This window comes from Trichosurus vulpecula, chromosome 3, assembly GCF_011100635.1.
Source record: "Trichosurus vulpecula isolate mTriVul1 chromosome 3, mTriVul1.pri, whole genome shotgun sequence".
NCBI lineage: Eukaryota > Metazoa > Chordata > Mammalia > Diprotodontia > Phalangeridae > Trichosurus > Trichosurus vulpecula.
Genome location: NC_050575.1, coordinates 69,642,091 through 69,658,661, shown reverse-complemented (window position 1 = coordinate 69,658,661; position 16,571 = coordinate 69,642,091). Strand labels below are relative to the sequence as shown.

Here is a 16,571-nt window from a genome sequence, read left to right as displayed (position 1 = left end):
TTGTAGCCCTCCCCGGCTCCACTCCCTCCACCCCCCCCCCCACCCCGCTGCCCTGCCTTCGTCCCCACCCCCTCCCGCCTGCGGTCACCGGCCTAGCAGCCTGCGCGGTTCGCTCGGCACTTTGGGTGCAACTTTCGCAGATCTCCCCCGAGGTCCAGAGGAGGAGATGTTAATGAGGGGGGTGTTACTCGGCGTGGCGTCAAAGCAGAGCCAGGAACTGCGATTGGCTGTGACTGGGCGGAAGGATGACGCTATGCAAATAGCGAGGCGGTGCTGCGAACTGGAACCACGCCTCCTCCCCATTGGGGTTAGTGTGCTTGTGTTTAGCTCTGGGGAGAGTCAAACTGGATTCCATAGGGAAAGACTGCAAATCACTTCTATTTTAGCAAGGAAAAAACAGAATCTCCATCCACCAGGGTCCACCCCTCTCTTTCTCTCTCTCTCCTTTCTTTTCTCTCCCTCTCTCCCTCTCTGTCTTTCTCCCTCTCTCTCTTCTTCCCTCCCCCTTTCTCTATCCTTCTTTCTCTCTCTTTCTCTGGTGTCTCTCGCTGTCTCTAGCAACCGGCGTCCTCCTCATCCACACGCTTTGAAAGGAGAGAAAGATCTTTGGTTGGGAGAGGAGAGGAAAAAAAAAAGAAAAGAGAGAGAGAAAAAAACTTGCCTGTTGTCTGTGGAAAATGACACTTGATGTAGCCAAGCCTGCAGCAGCTCCAGTTCAGCCTATTGTTTCTTAAACTGCCATCAGAGGGTTTTTTTTTGCCTGCTTCTTCAAGTGAAGGGTACCTCTACAAAAGGAAACTCCAGCCCCTCAAGTGCTCCACCGTCTTGTGATCACTACAAAAAAAAAAACAAAAAAAACAAAAAAACAAACAAATCAAAAAACCAAAAAATTCACTCCTAACCAAAACCAACCAACCCAACAACAACAACCCCCCCAACAATCAAACGTACAACTCGGTTTTTTTGGTCTTTGCCTTTTCATTGGAATTTTTCCTTTTTCTAAAAAAATTGCTGTTGTTATTTTTTTAATTTAAAATTTGCTTTCAAGTCTCTTTGATCCGGTGTGAGTTCATCTTCTCCGAAAAAAAAATCTCTGGCTGGCGATTTTCTTTCTTTTTTTTTTTCCCTTCCCCTCCCCCTTAATTTTTTTTTTCTGACGGGAGAGGAGATTTTCCCCCAAAAAAGGTTGTTTTCATGTTTGGGATCCAGGAAAGCATCCAAAGGAGTGGAAGCAGTATGAAGGAAGAACCGCTAGGCAGTGGAATGAACGCTGTGCGGACGTGGATGCAGGGAGCCGGGGTCCTGGATGCAAACACAGCCGCTCAGAGGTAGGTAGAGGCTTTTGCAACAGCATCCGTGGCTTTCTCTCCTCTCCCCTTTCCCTCCGGCGTAGTTTATCTCGCTGTTCTGCAGTGGGCAAGATGATAGCTTCTCCGAAGGGTCCAATTCGGGCACTTTCCCCTCCTGCCTCTGTTTTTGTTTTTATTTTGCTTTGGTACAGAAGAGACGTTTCACCAGAATGTGAGATGTCTGAGCTTTCATTCGGCTTTCTTCCTTCCTTCCCTTCTCTTCCTTCCTTCCTTCTTTTCTGTTCTTTCTTTTATCTTTCTTCCCCTTTTCTCTTTCCTTCTTTCTCCTTCCTTTCTTCTCGGACTTGTTTTTCTTTTTTCACATCTCCTTCCTTTCTTTTTTTTCCATCTTTTTTTCTTTTTTTATCTCAGTTTTCCTCCCTTCTTTTCATCTTTTTTTTCTTACTTCCAGTTTTCTTCCCCTTCCTTCCTTCACTTCTTCCTTCCTTCACTACTTCCATCCTTCCTTCCTTTCTTCCTTCCTTTCTTCCTCCCTCCCTTCCTTCCTTCCTTCCTTCCTTCCTTCCTTCCTTCCTTCCTTCCTCCCTCATTCTGTTCAGTACCAGCTCCCAATCTGAATTTTGACATCTTCTAATTGTCTTCCAGTGTTCTCTTCCAAATCAGTCTAGTTCCCTCTTCCTATTCCCACCTCCAGTTCAGAGGGATGGGAAGCAATGGTTGCAGGCTGGGACCCAAACATAGCTGAAACACAACCGAAGTTTCCCGTGTCCTTTCTTTGGGATGTTGGTCTCGTGTGAGAAGTGGCCTGCTTTTCTTTCTTTCTTTTTTTTTTTTTATTTTGGTAAGGCCACCAGCCCGGCACGGAAGGACCTGGCAGGCCCAGGCAGAGTCCGGCGTGGGGGGGGGGGGGATGAGGGGAAGGAAGAGATGGCAAAAGGTAATGTCAGGCCAAGTACTGGGAACTTTGCCTTACAAAGCTGTTCCCATCGTCTATCTAAGCAGGGTAGGTGGGTAGAAGAGGGTCTAGAGAAGGTCAGGGAAAGTATGAGTAATCAAGGTAAATTGAATGGGAAGCGAAAGTATATTTGTTTATGTATTTGGGGGTGGGGTGAGGGAGGCAAAGCTAGAGATGTGAATCCAGAGTGCACTCTCCCATATCTCCAGTGTCTTTTGGGGTGCAGTACATAGGACCTTTAGGCTTGTCTAGGTGTTCCTGAAGAAATCAGATTTTATTACTTCAGGAATGTGGGTGTGTGGATTACAATGGAATAAACTTTGGCAGGACAGCAGTACTGGGGCTCCTCAGTCACTTTCCACACTCTGTAACTTTCTGGGGGCCTATTTTTGGAGACAATTTAATTCGTGGTCCGGAATGGCTCCAAGGGATGAAAAATGGTGGGAGGGACTGGAGGTTGCCGGGGATATCTGTCAAAAGGTAGGCTGACCCGAGACCTAATGCTGGTGAAGTCTATCCTTCTCTTCATCCATTCCCATCTTCCATCAGAGCGGGAGACGGAATGAGTCTAGGGCCGAAAGAGAAGGGGAGAAAGAGATTTACATTTAAGCTTCCCATCTTACCCACAACATGATATGTGTTCCGTGAACCTTGACACAAGCCCTCCACTTCTACTTCTTTTTCTACCCCAATTTACCTTGGAAGAAGAGTTGGTTTTTTTTTTTTAAAGTAACTTTTCATGACAAACATGCATACACACACACACACACACACACCTTTCATTCCTCTTTGAGAAGTTCAGCAAAGATCTCTGAGCCGGGGAGAAAACCTGTGGCCAAAAAATAATGCCAAATTCTCCAAGGTAAATCCAGAGCGGAGAGAAACTCCTTTAACAGTCAGACCTAGGTTTTGGAAGTGGGAGACTGTGTTAGGGAGGTCGGTACTTATTTCTTCCCCAGGGGTTGAAAGTGGGGTAGGTTGCAGGGCTCCCACTTGGGCATTTCAGAGTAGATCAGTGTGTGAATGTTGGGGGGCAAATGGCTAGTGGGCTGCGGGTGAAGATTGCGGTTGTGTCAGACTTGGCTTCGCTCTCTAATCTCTCGGTCTCTTTGGCCACAGTGGGGTGGGGCTGGCCCGGGCTCACTTTGAGAAGCAGCCGCCCTCCAATCTGAGGAAATCCAACTTCTTCCACTTTGTCCTGGCCCTCTATGACAGACAGGGACAACCCGTGGAGATCGAGAGAACCGCCTTTGTGGGGTTCGTGGAGAAGGAAAAAGTAAGTGGGGCGCAAAGGCGCATACCCAGCCCGACTAGTTGCGTTAATCCTTTTCCTGCCGCATCCCTTATCCCCGTGCCGGAGGAAGCGCCTCCTTCGGCTCCAGAAGCCCCACTCCAGGAGCCTTCGGAGGTTAAATTCAATCACTCAGTGCATAACAGAGCAAGGCCCACAAAGTTTCCCTTCCCTCCTGTGGTACTGTTCCTATTTGAAATAATAAGCGCGGGTATTTAGTATAGCGTTCCTTTCAAGCAAAGTTATCCAGCAGTTACCCCAAGTTGAGGAACGCGATGTCCTGTTAAAAGGCGGTCACCTAATGTTTCCTCTGCCTTTCACTATTGACCAGTCCTGAAGCTGCCCAACTAGCAGAAGAAAAAGGAAAAGGGAAAGAAAGGAACAGTTTTAGGAAGTCCCTTTTCACTCCTGGCTTCTGAATAGGACGATTTTGTGCCCTCGAGGCTCAGATCATTTATCTAGCAGCCTGAGCCTGGAGAGATTTGCCCTCTTTTGGAAGGTGGAAGAAAAGGTGAAGGTGGTGGGGGCTGAAAGTGTGGAGACCCTTGTGTTTGTACCTTTGTTTCCCTTCCTCCGGTTCCCCTCGGGTATCTCCGCAACCTTCTCCCGGGTTGACCCAAGCGAGGAAAAGTACAGCAAGCGTCCTGGAGTTAGGCAAATGGTTTTAGTTGTGGTCTCACCCCCAACCCCAATTTTTTCCCCCTGTTTGTGCGTCTTGTGGAAATCTAGGAAGCCAACAGCGAAAAGACCAATAATGGGATCCATTACCGACTCCAGCTCCTCTACAGCAACGGTGAGGCCCTCAGCACATTCCAGGAACATCCCCTGCCCCAGTCATTCTCCTCCACCCCCTTCCCAAGGTTTCGTATTCAGGTCAGGAGCCCCTTGGAGACCGGGAGCCCCAGGAATAGGGTAGCTGGCCAGAGAAAGTCCCAGCCGCCCACCAGGTTCATCCCTTTAGCTTTCTTTTCTATTCTAGTTTCCCAAACTGGCTCCTTTTCCCCCACCCCCAATCATCCCTAGGTCCTTATACCTAGCTCCAGGGGAGCTTAAGTAGGCAGGTACCACTGGCAGTCTGCTGCCAGTTTCCAATTCCCTCCTACCATCCTGGTCAATGGAAACGTTTTCTCTGTAGCAGTTCAACTCCGAGAATATCGAGGTCCTTAAGGGGCCCTGGTTTGTCACTCTTTCTGGGCCACATTTCCCTTCCGCTCCCACACCCTGGGATGCCCCCTCCTCCCATAAATCCAATAGGGTCTCCGAGCATTGGGGAGCAAGGCAAGCCTCATTCCCTGCCCGGTCCAGAAGTTCCTCAGGTCTCCAGCCCACCTTTGCCTGTCCAAGGCCTGGGGCTCCTGTTTTAAACCCCTATGGGGATTATCCCGCAGCTCTCTCTCTTGGTACCAGGTTCTTTGACGCCTTGGAGTTTCCTGGGGGGAATTAGTGGAAAAGAGTGAGGGTGAACAACCCTGGGTTTGGGGGTGGTGCTGTTGGGAGCAAATTTGGTGGCAACAGAGGGACTTCATGCCAAATCCTATATGAAACGTTAAGGGAAGGTCTCAAACCATCCAGGACAATTCCTATCCCCTTTCTTGAGTTGAAAAAGAGAACTTACAAACAAACTTAGAATTATCTCTTCCCGCCCCGCCTCCCCGCCCCCCCCCATTCCCTTTTTTTGATTTGTTTCAGGTATAAGAACAGAGCAGGATTTCTACGTCCGCCTTATAGACTCCATGACTAAACAGGTAAGTTGGCTTCTTAATTTTATGGCGCAAGCCCCCTCTCTATACCGCATGCCTCAGAGCTAAGCCGCCGACGGCTTCTCGACAGGGTCTTGGGCTCAAAGGAGCTGCGGCTGGAAGGGAGGATGGTGGGAGTGATGATAGAGATAATGGTGATGGTTGGGAGATCTCTGGTCAAATTTTGCACTGGGGAGCAATTTAGGCTTAGCAAGGAGGGGCGAGAGGGAGTATCCTGATTCTCTCTCTTTCGTCAGGGATTTTCTTTCCCCTTAGGGAGGTCACGAAGCTAGGCACCCAAGGACTTGATTTTTCCAGCTCTACGTTCCATCTTCACTTCTTGGCCCCCTCGCGTCCCCTCACCCCCCAATCCCGGGAGAGAGCTAGCTAGCTAGGGGCGGGGCCACCTGCGGCCACTCGGAGCATCCCACCTGCGGGAGTGGGGATGGAGGAGGGCTGCGGCGGCTTGAGGGGCAAATGCCAGGTGCAGGTGATGAGGGGGGCCGCAGTCTCTTGGGATGTCCAGAGGCCCCTCCCCTGAACGCGCGTCTCAGCCTCTTTTAATTAGGTGCTATTAGTTGCCGAGCTAGGGCAGCGGGGGGAACTAAAAGGTTGAACTTTCTTTGACCCAGCCTGGGCATAGTTGGGGGAGCAAAGTAGGGGTTTTTCCGAGGAGGACCTAAGGACTGTGTGATCCTCGCTCTCCTTCCGGTGCTGAAGAGAGTGACTGAATGGCACCCCGAGATGAGGGCAGGCATCAGGTTCTTCTCTGCAAGTTGAGATGGGGGAGGCCAGGGAGCCTCAATTGTATAGGGATATTCTGAAAAAAAAAATCCTCCAGCTCTACGATTGGCAGGAAGCCAGGCAGCATGAGCGAGCTTGTGGTCTTAAAGGTGCATAAGCTGCATTTCTTTAAGTTTCTCAACACGCGAGTGTCAAACAGTCTACATTAAGGCTGAGTTATGGCTTAAAAGGTACAATTATGAGCAGAGCAACAAAAGGAGGCCTGGTGTTTTAATTAGGCACGGGAGCTTTCTCGTTAGAGAAAAAGTTTTAGTTTCAGAATTAAGCAGCTGGTTCGGTACCAGAGAAGGGGCTTTGGTATCAGAAAAGAAAAGAGAGGAAAGGAAAGCTTTGTTTATTTGGATGGGGGGGGGGAACAAAAGGACAAAGAGGAAAGTTATCCATCTTACATCAGTCACTAGTGCAGTGGGATATTTATCATTTATTTACAGTATTTGTGGTTTCTTTATGGTAGCCTTCTTAAAAGGGAATGTGGTTAGTCTTATCCTGTATCCAAGAGTTTCAGATCGTTGTAGGTATGTTTGATGGGGGGAAAAAATCTTTGTTTTTAGAGAGCGTATATCTTGCATGTATGTTTTATTTTTAGTTCGGTAAGATGTTGAAATAAATTCCAATTATTCATCAAGGATCAATTTAATAACAGCTCACTTGATTGCCATCCTTTCCCAAATAGAAAACATGAGTATAATATTTTATCTACACAGTAAATTGTTTTGAATTTGAAGCTCTTATGAATGCTTATTGAAATTTGTTTAACTTCTTTAAAAGAAATAGATTTATTGAAAATTTAGCTATTACTTGATTTAGCATAGTAAATCCAACTCATATACATTTAAACTTGGCTCTGTGTTCTTTAATTAATTCAAATTCTTTCATCAGATAGGATAAACCTCTTTCTTTTTGAGATTGTTTTGTTTTCAAAAAAAGACAGAAACGTACCCCTAAAAAGCAAAAAACAAAAACCCCTCAAAACCTTAAAGGCTGTCTTTCTGACAACAAAAATAATCCCTTGTAAAGTTTTGTTCTTGAAAACTGTCTTTGATACTCCTGAATGTCTTTTTCTGACATTCTAACTGCAGGGGCAAAAGAAGGGAAACATGAGACATCATACGTAAGCTAAACATATTCATTAGAATTTAATTAATTACTGACTTAAAAAACTAGTGAGTATAAGGCCTACCTACAAAGCTATAAGCTCACAAAATATTTAACAATATTCAGTGTGGCCCTGAAGATCTTGCATTTTCCCCCCTTTCTGGAGAATAAATTTGTATATGTTCAAAATAATTTCTTTGACTTAGAAATAACCAAAACAACAAAGAGCATTATATCCCCCCCATTATAGTGTAGGATAAGCTACAAATATAAAAAAAGTCATGAAGGATTTACCTGCATATGATTTTTACAAAAAACTATAGCAACAGTTAACTTTGAAACTAGTTAGAAAATGAAACCTTTGATTTCTGTAGGACAATGAACCCAAATTCATTTTCTTAACAAGGTTATGCTGCCTAAGAAAAGTCTTGACTAAGGTACTGTTTGACCTTTTGATCTTTCATCTGCAACCATTAGCCTATTGGGAGAAAGTTATAGTTTCTCTTAAAAACTCATACATATGATGAAGTAGTTGTGGTAGAGAGAGAAATATTCACATGAGATTAAAGCTACAAATTAAAATTAAATAAGATTTTTGGGAGAAGCAACAAAGAACTGTAGAATTAGTTGTCAGTACTAACTTTAATTTTCTGAATTTAGTTTAACATCAAGAAAAAGGCAGTCTGTAGTGGGGCACCTGTTTGCTTACACTTCAGATAAACAAACAACAGTACACTCTGAAATTTTCTCCTTGAAAGGTAATGCCTGCATAGTGTCTGGCGGATTGTTGATTATGTATTTTAAGAGCAACTATCTTGGAAGCAGTTACAGTTAATGTAACAGTTTCTAGAAAGTACAATATAATGATATTGACAAATGTGACAATATAATTTATATTTTAGCTTTAATGAGTAATACAGTAAATTTTCATTTACCTTCAAACTATCCAGTTGTAATTAAATGCTAAGTCTGACTTCATATTTGTTAAATTTTAATTCAAGTTAAATATACAATGGCCCTCCAGTCAGATATTCCATATTCGAATAGCAGACTTGAAATAAGTTGGTAATTAAATGATTACATTTAAGTTAAACTCTGAAGTAGATTAGTTTTTTTGATGCTAGAAGCCCATATTTGCATTCATGATAATGTAATTATAATGCTTTGAGGAGTTCTGGTAACACCACAAAGTATCAATGATCAGGATGACATCCTGACTATCCTTGTGTACCCTAATAATTACCTTGTTCCTCTTTACACTTGTTCATTTCACAGTTACCTTTTTAACATGTGTGAAGTCACATCCTTGATTCCCAAAGTTAAGATGAACTCAAAGGGACATTTTTAGGAAATTAAACCCATTGCTAATCAGGCTCTCTTCACATTCACATAGAATGCTTCTGAGCTAGAGTCTGCCTCCTTACAGGGATGAGACCAACCAAGAATAAATTCAACCAACCAAGAAGTACTGATATGACACAATAATTCACACCTTTCAAAGTGTCTCATTAAGCTACTTGGGGGCAGTGACTTTAATATTGAACAAAAAAAGAGAGAAAATTAGGAGGATTATTATAGGCCAACGTGTATAATAAGACCCCACCTTTCCTTTCCTAGTCATGAAATAACAATTTTCAACCCCCCCCTGCCTTTTCCCAAATAGAAGATACTGGAGAGGGTCACTTCAGGGAGAGTTATTCAAATCGAGTTTAGCAGGACTAAAAATAGGTTGTTTTTTGTGTCATTGCAGTTTTCCGTGTTCCATTAGAGAGCATGCATAACCCTGCAGGATCCAAAAGTTTGTAGCTGTTGCTCACAGAAACAGCCATCATCTACTGCAGAAGTGCAAATGAACCTTGTAGGGGAGGTCTGAGGGTTAAATGTGCTTCATGCTTTCATGCTGCATTCTGAAATGTGACTAGGAGAGCTTCAGTAAGTCACTTAGCTTAAAAAAATATTTGCCACCCCCCAATTCCTCCTCCCATCTTGTTCTTTTTTTTTTTAAAGGAGTGCCAATTTGCTATTAGGAGATAGTGAACAAAAAAAAACACAAGGGGTACGTCTTAAGAATTTTATCTACCACAGTTCCTTTTCTGTGTGCGTATGGATATTAAGACAGGTGATGAGGTTAAGTTCTAAAAAGTCCAGTTACAGTGGGAGTTTCAAGCTACACTAATCAGAAACCTTGTCAGATTTCACCTTCCAGTTAAACTATCTTTTCTAAATTTGTTTTGACTCTCCCAGTACTTTAAACTATTGATGCAAGTGCATTTTTTCTATTGATTGCTTCATTATATCCTGCCACGTTCGCATAGATTTGATTAACAGCCCTTTCAGCACATAGTTCTTCATTGGTTGATAAGCACATTTTTGTCATATCAATAAGTTCTATAGGAATTCAGTAGACAGAGAGGTTGATTTCAAATGTAAAAAATGACAGGGCAAGTATACAGGGAGCCAGATTTTCACAGCTTTCTCTTCCCTTGGTGATATGTCAAAAACGCAGGTGATTTTAATTTTCTTGCACATAGAGGAATGAAGAAGTTTGGAATTTTTATGCATGATCAGGACCTGTGTTTGGGAAAATGTAAACTCATCACAGTGGAAAATGTGTTGTTTGGAGTCTGGGGGTGAAAACAAAGCTGATGATTTTGGAGAGACTGCCGGAGCCAGATGGCCTAGTGCATTCCCAGTCTGGCAGTCCAACTGCTCCCTCCTGTATAATATACAGCCATTTGTTCGGGGATATTTACGCTAGAGCTGTTTCTATGTGAATGTTTGAACAGCATTAAAAATGAACATATTAGGAATAATACATTTATTGAGTTTGTATGGATACATTGATAGCTTTACCTATAACAGAAAGCGATAAACCGAGTTTGAATAATGGTGAATTTTGTTTATAGTTGTTGAACGAGAGGCTATTTGGAATTTGATTCTAGATGGCATATCGCTAACTTATTGTGATATTAGATGCATGGAACCAAGTGGATATATTCACATAGATTTAAATATACTTATGGTATGGATAGAATCCTGTTGTTTCTTCTCAGGAAAGAAATTTGGTGACCCATTAGATGAAAGATATTGTTTTCTTTTGGTATTTATAGGATACTTAGTTTTGTGAAATATAAATGATGCATCCTAAAGTCAACTACTTGAGGTATATGTGCCTTTTAAAATCAGTGCTGTGATACGACTGAGCAATTCACTGAATATGATATCATTCCTTCACCACTTTGTTAATTCAGTTCTGAAAATAGGCCTGCTTAGAGGCTAAACTGAAATTTTCTCTTTGCAATTTGTCTACCACTGGTAGAGTGAATGAGTGGGAGAAAAAATATTTAAAATTTTCTTTCTATAACAAATGTTGGAAGTACCATTTGAAATTATTGTTAAAAAAATGTTTGATTTGTTGGTTTCTTCCCTGGTGCAGATCAAGCTGTAGCCAGAGTCCCTGTTTCCCTTTCTCTATTTTCTAGGCCTGCATTATAACTACATCTTTATTTAATGATGAGCAGAGGAGATTTTGAGGCTGAATATGTTGTTTAATTGCATAGTGTGGTAACATTGTAGGTGTTCATATTTTACGATTAGTTCCAGTTTTTGGTAATTTGCTACCAAAGGGTCATTCATTGATAGTTTGTGCTCATAAGCTTCCATGATCGCCATTTCTGGTTGAAGGAGTTACTTCGTACATTTGTTTGTGAATTTGTAATTCTGTAAGGTGGCAGATGAGGATTCAACTTATGGCTGGACTTTTATTTGTACGTGTGTGTCTATAGGTGTTGGAAACAGACTAAGCCATTCAATATCACATTTTGACTTAAGTGGGAATTAGAAACGTTGTTGCTATTACGTAACTGTTATTTACCAATAATGATCTACTTGCCACTGCTTAATTTCACATCAGCACTGACTCTTTTAAGTCAAGCATTTTAATGTGGTCTAACACCAAAGTTAGTAGAACCAATGTCAAAGGCATTGGCCATTATGTATGGAATACAAAGAGTTAAAACTATGAGCAATGTAAATAAGGAAAACCAAAGTATTTAACTCTGTATTTCCTTTGGCATTCTATTGAAGTGTGATCCTGGTGTCTATTTGCACATTTATTTTTAGCTCCTCTATGTGGTTGTCTTTACAGACACAGTAACTTTCAATTAACTTCTAAAACTCGGTAACTATTTGAGAAGACTAAGAAGGCACCCACTTTAAAAAAATGTCCTTCAAAACAGCAGCAACAGTGGAAAGGTTTTTGTGTTGTTCCCACTTATGTCTTTTCAAAGATGCCCCAGTTTAATTTGTAATTAAACATTTGAAACCTACGGTATTTCATTCTCCACCTATAAAATAATCAGCACAGGAGAAGCTATAAGGTTCTGAAACTTAAGAAGTTCTGGTTTTTTTCCCTGAAAAAAATTACAGAAATTGTTCTGGGTAAAAGCTGAATTTGAAAGTTGGTAGGTGAAGTTTTTCCCCCCTCTAAATGGCACTTCTAATTTTATGTCTAATTTTTGGTGAAAAAAACATTAGAAGGAAAGGGTGGTCTTCATTGTCACTTTTCTGCCCCTCAAATTTGTATCTACTGCAGTGATTTAGACAATTTGGTGGTTGGTTTAAAAAAATGTTTCTTGTTGATCTTACCAAGTTCTCATGGCTAAAGAGAGCTTAATGAATTAAATTTCATTTTATAAGCAACTCCATTGTTGTGCTGCTACGTATAGTGTCAATAGCTGGATTTAGGTAGTTTTCTTCTTGATTTTACACTTTCTCTTATGTTGCAAGTCTCAACCTGATTCCAAATCAATTGATTTATTTAAAGAAAATATTTTAGATGCTTTTTTTTCCTCTTCCAATTTAACAGCAGCTCCTCTACCCTTCACCATTGATTAACAAAGTGATTTATTTAAAACATGGTTGTCTCTGTTGCTTTTACTGAACAACGCCATTCTCACTCTGAACAGGAACATGATTTACTATGGAAGATGAATATAAGCCTTCTTCTTTGTCTCTCTCTGTCTGGGTCCCACCCCAGCTGTCTATAAAATGGCTTCACTTAAGATAGCTGAATGCTGTTTATATGCCTTTCTGATCTTCCAGCTGATCCAACCACCTCCCAAATCTTGTTCCTGCCCTAACAATGTACATTTTTATCAGGAAAAAATTTCCAAAAAGTTCTCCTTATGTTTTTGTCCAAAGTCCTTCAACTTACTTGCCAGGTGTTACCTGGACACTTACTGAAGTGTGGGGTTAATTTGTGATAAATATTGAAATTAGGGATTTGATTTGTGGCTGTCTACTGTGTGGGCAAGTATTAGAAAATTTAAAGAGCTGAGAAAAAGCAAACAGAACACAAACCCAAGTCCGATATGTAGTCAGGGTTCAGCCTAGGTTCAGAGATGACCCACTGAGTCAGATGCACATATCAAACTAGACATATCTAGACATATCATACACTGGAGTTTCCTCATAATAATGTCCTCCAGGTTGAGGCTTATAAGGGAAACTACCTTATAACACAGTCCGTTTGATCCTTCAGTAATGAAACCTCTTTGAATAGGGTTCAAGTTGGACCTTGTTTACCCTGAATTCCATGCTATCATGAACAGTGTTAATCCATGTTGTAGTATATTTAAAAGATTCCAATCCTGCCCACAGAGTGAAGTGGCAATACCTCCCCTTCTATCTTGCTCACAGAAATCATACTTTTTTTTGGCCTTGTGTAAGAAAAACAAAAATAAAACAAAACCCCAAAACCCACCCAAATGCCAACCCAGGGAGAGGGAGAACAGACACAAACAACTGCATGCGTTCTTCATCCCCCCTGGTTTCTAGCATTTTCATAACTCATCCAAATCACAATTTCAACAATTGATGTTGAAAGTGCCTCCTTTTTGACTATGCCTGCTGAAAGCAAAGCTAGTTTAACATTCTGTGAAAAAGGAGTGTTTACAGGGAATCTAGAGCAAGTGGTATTTAGTTGCTAAAGACAAAGCCACATTTTCTGGGAGTTCAAAGGTCCCATATCATCATATCAGAGTCAGCAATTTATTTACAGTATAATATTGGATATCATGATAGGTCCAACTAACTTCCTCACCAGTGTCCATGGTGAGGTGGGGGTGGGGAGGAAGGATTGGTACTATCTAGGGGCAAAAGGATCAATAAAGTTAGACAGTTTGATGTGGCCAATGTGGTTCGATATGGGTCTTTATTTAAGCACACCAGTCATATTAAAAAGTAGGAGAAAACTCCCCACTACCTATGTTTGAACTTATAAACTTTTTGACCTCTACATAATATACTTGTTCACTACATATGTAAGAAAAAGTACAGCTAATGTCATTTTGCATTTAGAAATATTTTATCCAAGTTAACATCATGTCATTATAGAAATCTGTTACAACACAGCTTCAGGGTTTTAAAAAAATATATTTAGATGCGTATACATTTGGAAGAAAAAAACTAAGTTGAAAGGGAAGTCATCAAGGGTATTTAGGAGAGCATGTAAATAATTTAGGGCCACTGAGATTGACAAAAAAGTCAGAATATATTTATATATATATATATATGTCTGTATTTTCTTGTTACCCTGAATTGGATCTAAGTATATATCACCTAATCTTTTTAAGTTTTGCAGAAGTGACTATAATAAGTAAAGTAGGCAAAATAATTTCTCATTTTCTAAACATTTATATTTTACTTAGTGTATTTAGTTTATTTCAGCTTCTAATTAGGCAGTAAAAAGAGGATGTTTTGTAATATAAGATTATAGACTAATGTTAGAAAAATATTAACTTACAGGACACAGCCAAATACTTTAACTTGTTTTTCATTTATTGACATTTTCATTTTGTAATTTGCTTATGTACAACAGAGCCCTGTTGCAGCAACCGTTTCATTTTTCTACTCTGATAAGGACGGTTTGACCACAATTTGCCACTTATTTGTGCCCATGCCTTCACAGGTTTGGGGTTTAACTTTCGGTGGAATGAAAAATATTCCAAAAGCAAATCACTTTCTTCTTAAAAACCAGTAGAAAAATGGAAATGAGATATCTGAATGTACTAAATAAGGTGGCTATTGGGTTAATTTAAGTAGTTTTTGCAACCATGAAGTTAAGGGTTATGGAGATGTGTGAGAGTGTAATTTTATTAACAATTTGAAGTTGTGTTATATGAGGATTATTCAGTGATACAGTGTGAGTTTAGCCAAAATAAGTCCTAATACGAAATGCCATGAATACCAAAAGCTATACCTTTTTCTTTGGCACAGATATTGGCATGTAGTGGGGGAAATGTTGTATAGAGGTTAAAAGAGAGGCTAGTAGGCTAAAGTCACAAGTTACATTCCTTATGAACTTAAGCAAAACATCCAAGCCTCAAGTGCTTTTATACAAGGAAAACACTGTTGGCTTAGAGTGTGGTTTGGGATTCTTGATTCTGAGATTCAGATGAGAAGAATTTTTAGTTGAGTGTGGGCAGTCTGGTGGCTCTCCCCCATTTCGAACATATGTCACTGCATATTTCTGTTTGGGTGGGTGAGAGTCTAAGAAATGAAGCAGGTTCTCAGTCTTGTTAGAGGGAAGAAGGATTTCCCCCAAACAATGATTCACGGTGATGATGACAGAGTAGTTAAATGGACTAATTTGTATCACCCCCTCTTTCTTCCTAGTTCACTTCCCTAGAACATTTAATTTTAGGGCTGAGAGTGGTAAAGTAGTGAGGCTATCCCATGAATATATTTTTTTAAACTTACAAATATACTAGCTGCTTTAATTTTTTTTCAGTGAATATAATCAAAAAGTTGTCAGACATTCTGCTTCTCATCCATTCTTCCTTTAATCCCCCTTCCTCCCCACCCCATCACAGGTTTATTTTTATTTTGTAGGACGTAGGGATAGGGATTGAGCTTGTGATTTCATGGTATAGGGAAATCCCAGTCAAGAAACTCCCTCTACTAATGCAGGTCAGTGTTTTCTCTGTAATTTACAATCTCAGAGAGTTGCCTAGAGCATTGAAGGGTTAAGTGACTTGCCCAATGTCATGTAACCAATATGTGTCTGAAGTGCATTCTACTTACTGATATAAAGATATTCATAATAAGTAGATTGAAATTGGCTTGATCTTCAACAATATATCTTGAAGCAATTAATTGGTAAAGTGAAGCATTCTGCTGGGTAAAGCTTCTTGGCTGACAACAATAGTAAACTATTCAAGTACTGTATTGTGATATTTTTTTCAATTGTATTCCTTTTCAATTAAAACTATGCTTATATTTACAGGCCATAGTATATGAAGGCCAAGACAAGAACCCAGAAATGTGCAGAGTATTACTCACACACGAAATCATGTGCAGGTAAGGATTATCTTATTTTCCTTTAATTAGCAAAGAGAAGATGAATTTGCATCTCAAATCTGGGTTGAACAGAGGTCTATTTTAGGGCATTCATTTATCTTGCTTCCATAAGACGATCTAAAAAGAACAGTTAGACATGAACACTTAGGAGTAAAGTATCAGGCATCACAGTCGTTTTCAATTATTTATTAGACTTCATCCTGAAAAACATACATTTCCATTTTGATATCACAGTATTAATGGGCACAGAACAGCCTCCTCCCTTCCTCTCTTCCAATTGAATAAAATACAATATAATCCTTTTAGTGTTAATATATGCACTCAACAACATTTCTAGTAAAATGAGTAAGGGTTCTATTGATGTCAGCAGTCGCTTTCATTTTGGTTAGACTTGAAAATTATAGTTCCCCTTTCTAATTCTCTCACTTAAAATTATGACCACTCCTTGCATAGACATAATTCCCTACCCTGAACTGAGTGTTGATTTTTTTTTTTGCATCAGGACTGCAAATCTTAGCTACACAGTATATAATCATGATAATGTAGATAGTAATTCTCTGAAGTGGTAAGCATTTGGAGGGATAGGAAGGATTATCCTCAGAAATATATAAAAATCCATGTCACCGCCAAATCAGAATCTTTACTTTTTGCTTATAACAAGACTGAAGGTATCTTATGAAAACAAGTATGAGTGGCACATTCATTCATGGGTTTCTATAGAAAAACTTGGGGAGCAGCCACTTATTTCTGTTTTTTATTTTTTATTTTTATCTAAGTAACCCCAGGCATATTATTTGTAATACATTTTAAATAATTGGATACAATACAAAGATGCCTGAATGCATCTGTGAAAGATAAGTGATTGATTACCCTGTCAGCAGTACAAGCTCTTCCTTGAGTCCCACACTAACTGGTCCCATCACCAGTTCTAACCAATCCAGTGCCTTCCAGTAGTCTGCCATGATTCTGATGGATAGTGTCCACTGCTCTTGGACCAGTAGAAAAACCAGTTTTCA

The 16,571-nt window shown here is 40.5% G+C and overlaps 1 protein-coding gene across 3 annotated transcripts in view; it reads left to right on the top strand.

The window, feature by feature from the left end:
* The first annotated feature begins 310 nt into the window (after window positions 1-310).
* EBF1 (EBF transcription factor 1) overlaps window positions 311-16,571 on the top strand; it is a 453,310-nt gene continuing 437,049 nt past the window's right edge. Inside the window, exons 1-5 of one of the 3 annotated variants that reach the window (XM_036752356.1) lie at window positions 311-1,328; window positions 3,385-3,541; window positions 4,286-4,349; window positions 5,246-5,301; window positions 15,482-15,555. In XM_036752356.1, the coding sequence (XP_036608251.1) occupies window positions 1,195-1,328; window positions 3,385-3,541; window positions 4,286-4,349; window positions 5,246-5,301; window positions 15,482-15,555 (485 nt within the window). In that variant the 5' untranslated portion in view covers window positions 311-1,194. The remainder of the gene's footprint in view (window positions 1,329-3,384; window positions 3,542-4,285; window positions 4,350-5,245; window positions 5,302-15,481; window positions 15,556-16,571) is intronic. The other 2 variants (XM_036752357.1, XM_036752355.1) reach the window with 2 other exon arrangements.